Source organism: Vombatus ursinus, unplaced genomic scaffold (assembly GCF_900497805.2).
Source record: "Vombatus ursinus unplaced genomic scaffold, bare-nosed wombat genome assembly UNPS02014775.1, whole genome shotgun sequence".
Taxonomy (NCBI): domain Eukaryota; kingdom Metazoa; phylum Chordata; class Mammalia; order Diprotodontia; family Vombatidae; genus Vombatus; species Vombatus ursinus.
This window is the reverse complement of record NW_020954553.1, coordinates 14944035-14953458: the sequence shown is the minus strand read 5'-3', so window position 1 is coordinate 14953458 and position 9424 is coordinate 14944035. Positions and strand designations below refer to the sequence as shown.

Below are 9424 nucleotides of genomic sequence, written 5' to 3'. Positions count from 1 at the left end.
AGGAACCTGCCCAGTACTGCCATACCCAAACCAGTGTGTAGAGAGCAAAGGGTTAAAAAATAATAATAATTGACCTGTCCTTAAGGAAGGTTCCATCCTTCCCCCTCAAAAACAATTGAGTAAAGGCAAGACAGAAATTGGTGCTGATGTCTACTGCTTTGGCTGAAAAACCATTTCATCAATGAATTTTACACCTCCTTAAGGCACTTATCAAAGGTTATAGTTATTGTGTATAGTCACTGACATCCCACATCCTAGGCAGAACTGAACCTGAGATCTGGAAGGTCTAGTCAACTTCTAAGTCTTTCATCACTGTAGGGTTTGCTCATACCAAAGGTTGAATACATTTGGAGTACTGTGTTCAGTTCTGGAGGGGAGTGGGGAAAGTGTTCCATTTTAGTAAAATCTAATTACATTTAGTAAAATCTGGAGAGCATCCAAAAGAGGGTGACCAAGATGCTGAGGGGCCTTCCAATTCAGACCATTTGAGAATGGGCTGAAGAAACTGGAGATACTTGGCCTGGAGAGGAGAAGTTTCAGGGAGGACATGTCAACTGTCTTCAAGAATATGAAAAGCTATCACATGGAAGAAGGAACAGGTAAAAGCTGTAGAGGGGCAAATTTACCCTGAAAAACTTCCCAGTGATGAGGCCTGTCCCAAAGTGGAAGAGGCTATGTCAGTCAGCAGGTAGTAGGTTTCCCTTTACTTGAGCATGTCTTTTCCTTCAAAGGGAGGCTCAGTGACCACCTGTCAAGGATGCTGCAGATTCCTTTTCAAGAATAGGTTGGGTGGGATAGTCACTGAAGTGCCTTTTGACTCTAAAATTCAGTGAAGGTTAAGCCCGCCTACTAAGGCCTACAGGAGTTCAGATCTGCATTGGCAGAGGAAAGACCCCTTTATGTGTGCTAAGGCTGGTGCCACTTTATTACTCAGCTTTCCAGCTTGAGAATCTCCCTGCTTCTGTCTTGCTTGCACCCTGCCCGCCTTCCTCTTTTTGGATGCCCATTTCCTCTCTTCTGAGCCCAATGATGGCTTTCATTCTCCATCTTGAGGCTCCCTGATTTTCTCCCTTCTGATTGTAAACTTGAGAGTTTTTAGTAGGGTTTTGCCATAATATGACATTTTGCCATTAAATTCCCCTTCTTGACATATGGGAAGGAAACGAGAATTCCTTAAGTGGCAGGCTTTCAATTCTTTAAAGTGAGTCAGTGCCCTGCTATGCCAATGCTGAATTTCCTCATATTGAGTAGACTCAGAATGAGGGAAACTAATATGTATATGCAAACACTTGCCCTTAAAAACAGAGATGGATGGAGGAAGGAGTAGAAAGCAACCCAAGAATCATGAGCTAGAGAAGGCAGACAGATGGGAGAATGCATTGGAGATGGTGAAAGAATAAAGCAAACTCAGAATCAGCTAGGTTAGGGCCCAAGGTTGGACTCTTATGTTGTTGCATGTTCCAAACATGTCCTTGCCATCAAATCTACATGAGATGGAGGTCAGACTGCCAGGCCAGAGGTGCTTCCATCCCCACCTCTCCATGATCATCCAGCTCCCAATGATGACCCTGTACCTCTCTCTCCCCACTCCCCCACTTCCTCTCCAACCCTTTTCTGAGCCTTGGCCTTGGCTCAGGACACATGGCAGATATGGGTAACGAGCAGAATCAGGATTCCGAGGCAAAGGGTTGAAGGTGCACATGTAACCACAGACTCCTTCAGCAACACCAAGCTGTAGAGTGAACCTGGAGAAGGAAGAAATAATAAGGCAGAACTCAATAAGCCAGCATTTGAAAAACTGGAAAACATAAATTACGTAGGAAAGAACTGCTGAGAAACTGGAAAGCAGCCTGGAAGAAATTAGGCTTAGATCAACACCCTGTGCCATATTCTACAATACATTCTAAATGTACACATGATCTTAATATTAAAAATCATACTATAAAAAAATTAGAAGAGAAGCAGGTCATACATCTCTCACAATTATGGGTAGATGTATTCTTTTTTAAATTATGTTTTTAGTTACTTCATTAAATATTTTTCCCAATTACCTTTTTAAAAAAAATTTAACATTCATTTTTTAAAATTCTGAGTTCCAAATTCTCCCTCTCCTACCTGCCCCTCCCCCACTCAGTGGGAGGGCAAGCAACATGATATCAATTATACATGTGAAGGAATGCGAAACATAATTCCATATTAGCCATGTTGCCAAAAAAAAACACAAAAAAGCAAGAAAAATAAAGTAAGTGAAAAAAAATATATTTTAATCCACACTCAGGGTTCATCAATTCTCTCTCTGGAAATGGATAGCATTTTTTGTCATGGGGCCTTTGGAATTGTCTTGGATCATTGTCTTGATCAGAGTAGCTAAGTCTTCCACATTTGATCATTGTTACAATATTGCTGTTATTGTGTAGATTGTTCTCCTGGTTCTGCTCACTTCACTTTGCATCAGTTCATGTAAGCCTTTCCAGGTTCTTCTAAAACCATCCTACTCATCATTCTTATAGCACAATAGCATTCCATCACAATCATATACCACTTGTTCATCCATTCCCCAACTGATGGATATCTCCTCAATTTTCAATTCTCTGCCACCACAAAAAGAGCTGTGATAAATATTTTTGTGCAATTAGGTCTATTCCATTTTCTCTGATCTCTTTGGGATACAGACCTAGTGTTGCTGGATCAAAGGGTATACAGTTTTATAGCCCTCTGGGCATAGTCCTAAATTGTTCTCCAGAATGGTTGTGCCAGTTCACAACTAGGAGATGTATTCTTAACTAGAGATAGAGGTAATTACAAAAGATAAAACAGATAATTTTGATTACTTGAAACTGAAAAGCTTCTTCACAGATAACATTAATACATCTAGGATAAGAAAGAAAGTGGTAGAATGGGAAAAAAATCTTTGTATGAAATTTCTCTGATAAGGTTTAGCATCCAAGATATAGAAACACTTAATAGATATATACTGTAAGACCAAAAGCTGTTCCCAAATAGATAAATGGTCAAAGGACACAAACAAATGGTTCTCAAAAGAAGAATTATAAACTATTAATAACAATATGAAAGAATTCTCCAAATCACCAATAATAGGAGAAATGAAAATCAAAACAATCCTGAGATTTCACTTCACACCCTGCAAATTGGCAAAGTTGACAAAAGACGGAAATAATTGATGTTGGACGGGTTGTGCAATGTTGATGGAGCTGTGAATAACTATATCTACTTTGTAAACTAATTTGAAATAAGGCAAATAAAGTAATTAAAATGTCCTGACCCTTTGATACAGAAATTGCACTACTAGGCTTTGCCCAAGGGGGTCACTGATAAGAAGAAAGCCTTTGTATCTAATTGTATCCCTACATAAGTCTAAAAAGTCTTAAAGCAGCACTTTTTTTTGATAGCAAAGTATTGTAAATAAAGTAGATGTCCATCGATTGGGGAATAGCTAAACAAACTCTGGCACATAAATGTAATGAAATGTTATTGTGCCATAAGAAATAACAAATACGATGAATACAGAGGAGCATGGGAAGAGATATATGAACAGATGCATAAAGAAGTAAACAGAGTTGATCACTACAATGTAAATGAAAAGAACTACCAAAAAACAACCAAAAGAGAACGGTGCAAATTCACTTTTTGCATCATTTATGCAAAATTACAAAGAACAAGAATGGCTCCAAAGAAGATATATGAGAAGACATTCCCACTTTACCCCTTTGCAGAGGTAGGACGACCACAGGTGTGGTACATTGCAAATGTTTCCAGGTTTGTTCAATGTATTGATCAGTTTTGCTGATTTTTTTCTCTTCTTTTTCTTTTCCTTTTTTTGTCTTTAAAAATATTGCTATACATGGGATGCCTCTCTGGGAGGGAAAATGGGAGAAATGCTGGGTAAAATTTTGGTGTGTAAAAGTCAGTCAACAAGCCCTGTACCAAGTATTTTTAATAAACAACTGGGGGTGGGGGAGGTACAAAGAAAGGCCAAAATAACAGTCTCTGCCCTCAGGTGCAGTAACAATAGCTCACATTTACAAGTCATATTCATAATCTACCTAGAGTCTCATAACAGCTCAGGGAAGGAAGTAGTGAGACTATTGTCCCCATTTTATAGATAATGAAGGTGAGGAGAGTGGTAGAGACTTGGCCAAGGTCACATAGCCACTCAGAGACAGAGTCAGGTCTTCTGACTCCCTGTCCAGTGATCTTTACCCTCCATTAGATCTGCCTCTCCAGAACAGCACCAAGGAGGAGTACAGTTAAGTGTCTGAGGTGGGAAAAGAGAGTCACAAAAATCCCTGGTCCTTCTTCCTCCTCAGCCAGGAGACAAGTAGACAAGTAAATACACGCAAGAGGAAGGCTCAGAGGAGGAACTGGGAGTGCCAGGAGACCTGGTCCGTGTCAGAGGGGCTGGTTTCCAGCCCATCGATGCCTACGCTAAAAAAAAAAATGTAAGCTGTATAATTGATATAATATTACTACTTGCCTTCTCAGTGGGTGGAGGAGAAGCAGGAAGGAGGGAGAGAATTCGAAACTCAAAACAAAATTATGAATGAATGTTAAAAATAAATAAATAAACAACAGGGGGCAGGACAAAAGGAAAAGATAAATGTAGTCATATCTGTAAATTATATGAAGCGCAGGACCCTCTGCGTAGACCTGGGCTTCTTAACCATTTATCCTTGACCCCTTGGACAGTCTGGTGAAGCCTATGGAACCCTTCTCAGAATAATATTTTTAATGATTAAAATATATAGAATTGCAAAGGAAACGAATTATACTGAAGTACAGTCATCATAAACAAACAAGTTCATAAACTCCAAGTTAAGAACTCCTGACCCAAACCCTAGAGGGCTTAGAAGGGGGAAGACAGGAAGGGTCACTCCAAAGGCTAAGGAAAAAAACACACATACACATACACACACACACACACACACACACACACACACACACACACACACATCCCTTTCCCAGGTTCTCAAAAAGGACAGGTTACTGACCCTGAGGAGAAGAACAAAATGGGAAGGAAGAAGAAGGGCCCAGTACCCATCACTCAGCCCCAGCCCCAACCAAACTTCGGCCCTGGCCCCAGCTTACCCATCATAAGCAGTGTGAGCAAAATGCAGCCAAGTTCCTGTAGTAAGGGGGGTCCCATGACCAATAGGAAAGCAGCCACAAGTTCCACCCAGCCCAGTATAACGAGAAGGTTCCCAGGATCTGGATTGTGGTCCACCAAGGCCTTCAATGGTAACACCTGAGCAAACTTCAACATCTGGACTTTCTAGAAGAGACAAGGAATGACCATCAATAGTCAATGAGGATATACTGAGCCCTGGCTGCTAAGAGAATTCTGGGAGTCTATCTACATTGTTTGCCATGGATGGGATACTGAGAGGGGACGAGAGGAAAAAGCCCTCCATGTCTCTGTGTTCTGAGTGACTTTTCTACCTGTGGAAATGTGCTATAGGGATGAATGAATAGATGGATGAATGAATGAATGAAAAAGCACTATGCTAAGCACTGGAGATATAAACAGAAAAACAAGACAGTCCCTGGCCTCAAGAAGCTCACGTTCTAACTGGGGTTTAAGGGGGACAACACATAGAAGGTTTTTCAGTTACAAGTCAGATGGCTTTAAAAGTCTCATAGATCTTAGGGTGCAACAGCAAAGCACACAGTAATTCACCTTTTTAAAAATCATTTCCACTGATTAAACCATACCCATTTCTGACACCGAAACATTTGTGCCAAAAACTACTATTATTGCCTTTTCTCACATTTACTTAGCAATTTAAGGTTTACAATATGTACTCCAGGGGCCAGCGAGGTGATGTAGTGGATAGAGCACCAGCCCTGGAGTCAGGAGGACCTGAGTTCAAATCAGACACATAACACTTACTAGCTGTGTGACCCTGGGCAAGTCACTTAACCCCACTGCCTAGCAAAAAATAAACAAGCAAAAAAAAGCCAATATGTATTCCAGTTGGGTTCTGAATTGGTCATCTGCTTCTATTTAGAATCAGAGTTGGAGGGGACCTCAGAGGACCTATAGTCAACTCCTACCTGAGTAGGAATTCCATTTACCATCTCTCCAACACAATATCCAGCATCTGCTCAAACATCTCCAGGGACACTGGAGGAAAGCACTACTCCAGAGACAGCCTGTTCCACTGCTGGACAGTTGTTTGAAAGTGATTGTTTAAAAGTGTCATCTTATCTGAAACCAAAATCTCCCTTTCTCCCAAACTTGCTCCTTTTTCTTCTAGTTCTACCCCGTGGAGCCAAGCATAGGAATCAATCAATCAATCAACAAATTCTTACAGTGGACCAGGCACTTGTGCTAAGCACTGAAGCTGGAAAGCAAAAAAAAAAAAAAAAAAAAAAGAGGAACGGTCTCTGCCTTCAAAGGGCTTCCATTCTATCAGGGAAGACAAGTCAAATCTCACACCCACCGCCATTCTCTTAATGCCTGAAGATAGCTATCATGGCCCCCTTCACTGAGCTAGAACCCATGATTTTTTCCCCTTATTCCCCTCTCATCCTTCTCTTCTCCAGTTCATTCAACTGATTCTCATAGGACACATTCATCAGGCCTCTCCAGGGCTCCCTCCTCTACATAAACTCCTATTTGTCAAAAGTCCCTCCTAAAACAGGACACTCAGAATTGAACACAATACTTGAGATGTGGTCTGATCAGGACAAAGGACAGCAGGACTGTCATTTCCCTCGTTCTGAACAACTGTGCCTCTAAATACAGCCAAAAATCCAATAAGTAGAACTAACCTTGGAGTCAGCGAGACTCGAATTCAAATCCTTCCTCAGACACTTACTGTGTGACCTTGGGCAAGTCATTTGACCTCTGTTTGCCTCAGTTTCCCCAACTGTAAAATGAGGATAATAATAACACCTACCTCCTAGTGTTGTAGTGAGGATCAAATGTGATGATATTTGAAAAGTGCTTAGCACCACACCTGGTACATAGTAGGTGCTGTATAAATGCTAGCTATCATTATTACTAACCAAGGTTTCAATAAGTGTAGAGCTGGACTTCAAGTTAGAGTTCAAACCCCACCTCTGATTTATAATGGCTATGTGACTATAAACAAGTCACTCAACCATTCAGTGCCCAAAGTAACTCTCTCTAATATAGGAGAACTGTCAAATTATAGGCAGGTTATAGAATTATTGCTGATTTGAATTGGCTAAGGAGTATCCTCTTTGGGAATTTCCTACATCAAAGAAATCACAAGTATAGGCAAAAAAAAATTTTAATAGTCATTTTTTGACCACCATGTCACCTTATTGACTTATATTGAACTTACACTTCAACTAAAAGCCTCAGGTCTGCTTCATATTCATTACCTAATTAAGCCAGATACCCCCTACCCTACACTTGTTCAATTGACTTTTTAAAATTTATTTATTTATTTTTAGTTTTCAACATTCACTTCCATAAGATTTTGAGTTCTAAATTTACTCCTCTTTCCTCCCCTTCCCCTTCCCCAAGACATCATGTAATCTGATATAGGCTCTACATATACATTCATAGTAAACATATTTTCACATTAGTCATGTTGTAAAGAAGAATTAGAACCAATGGGAGGAACTATAAGAGAGACAGAGAGAGCAAATAGTATGAGTTAATCTGCATTCAGATTCCATAGTTCTTTTTCAGGATGTGGATAGCATTTTCCCCCATGAGTCTTTTGGAGTTGTCTTAGATCCTCATATTGCTGAGAAGGGTTAAATTTATCAACATTAGTCATCACACAACGTGGCTGTTACTGTGTACAACGTTCTCTTGGTTCTGCTCACTTCACTCAGCATCAGGCCATACAAATCTTTCCAGGTTTTTCTGAAGTCTGCCTGCTCATCATTTCTTACGGAACAATAGTATTCCATTACATTCATATACCACAACTTGTTCAGCCATTCCTCAACTGATGGACATCCCCTCAATTTACAATTCTTTGCCACACAAAAAGAGCTGCAATAAATATTTTTGTACAATTAGGTCCTATTCCCTTTTTTCTGATCTCTTTGGGATACAGTCCTCAAAGTGCTACTGCTGGGTCTAAGAGTATGCACAGTTTTATAGCCCTTTGTGCACAGTCCCAAATTGCTCTCCAGAATGGTTGGATTAGTTCACAACTCCACCAACAATGCATTAGTGTTCCAATTTTCCCACATCTTCTCCAACATTTATCATTTTCTCGTTTTGTCATGTAAGCCAATCTGATAGGTGTGATGTGGTACCTCAGAGTTATTTTGATTTACATTTCTCTAATCAACAATGATTTAGAGTATTTTTTTATATGACCATAGATAGCTTTAATTTCTTCATTTGAAAACTGCCTGTTCATATCCTTTGACCACTTATCAATTGGGGAATGCCTTGTATTCTTATAAATTTGACTCAGTTCTCTATATATTTTAGAAATGAGGCCTTTATCAGAGACACTGGTTATAAAAATTGTTTCCCAGTTTTCTGCTTCCCTTCTAATCTTGGCTGCATTGACTTTGTTTTAAATTGATTTTAAAAAATACAAGTATCTGATTTTGCATTCCTATTAAAGTTTATCTCATTAGTTCAAGCCTTTCAAGGTCCTTTTGGAACCCAATTCTACAACTCAATAGGTTAGCTCTCCCATCAAGCTTTATGACATCTGTAGATATGTTAACTATGTCATCCCTGTCCTTATCTACCATTGCTAGCACAGGGCTGAGGATAGAGCCCTTCAGTTGCCCTGCCATTAGGGAATTCTTTTTAGTTTGGCTCTGCATTCAGCCTATGAAATTACCAAGGCAGAGAGTAGGTTGGTGTAGTATGTAGTTCTCACTGGATACTGGCCAACACAGCATCAATGGATAAAGTTCCATGATGATTATAGCTAATAATAAGTGCAATCTTAGGATTATAACTAACATAATAGGATAAAGGCTAAGGTTCGCAAAGCTCATTATATACATCATCTCATTTGGTCCTCACAAAAACCCTGGGAGGTAGCTATTATTAGCCCCATTTTATGATGAGGAAAACTGAGGCAGATAGGAAAATGAGGAAACTGAGAGAGATAGAGGTTAAGTGATTTTCTCAGAAGCACACAGTTAAGTGTCTGACACTGGATCTGAACGCAGATCTTCCTGACTCCAAATCCAGCACTCTATCTACTGTACCATCCAGCTGCCTAGCAAGAAGGAGGAGGAGGAGGAGGAAGAGAAGGAAGAGAAGAAGGAGAGGGAAAGGGAGAGGGAGGAGGAGGAGGAGAAGAAGGAAGAAGGAAAAAGAAGAAGAAGAAGAGGAAGAAGAAGAGGAAGAGGAAGAAGAAGAGGAAGAAGAAGAGGAAGAAGAAGAGGAAGAAGAAGAGGAAGAAGAAGAAGAAGAAGAAGAAGAAGAAGAAGAAGAAGAAGAAGA

The 9424-nt window shown here is 40.0% G+C and overlaps 1 protein-coding gene across 1 annotated transcript in view; it reads right to left on the bottom strand.

The window, feature by feature from the left end:
- The window catches only part of TMEM35B (transmembrane protein 35B), a 17606-nt gene continuing 8182 nt past the window's right edge, over nucleotides 1-9424 (bottom strand). The window contains exons 2-3 of the mRNA XM_027864670.1: nucleotides 5107-5290; nucleotides 1-1745 (exon numbers count right to left, since the gene is read on the bottom strand). Coding sequence (XP_027720471.1) covers nucleotides 1633-1745; nucleotides 5107-5290 — 297 coding nt within the window. The 3' untranslated portion in view covers nucleotides 1-1632. The remainder of the gene's footprint in view (nucleotides 1746-5106; nucleotides 5291-9424) is intronic.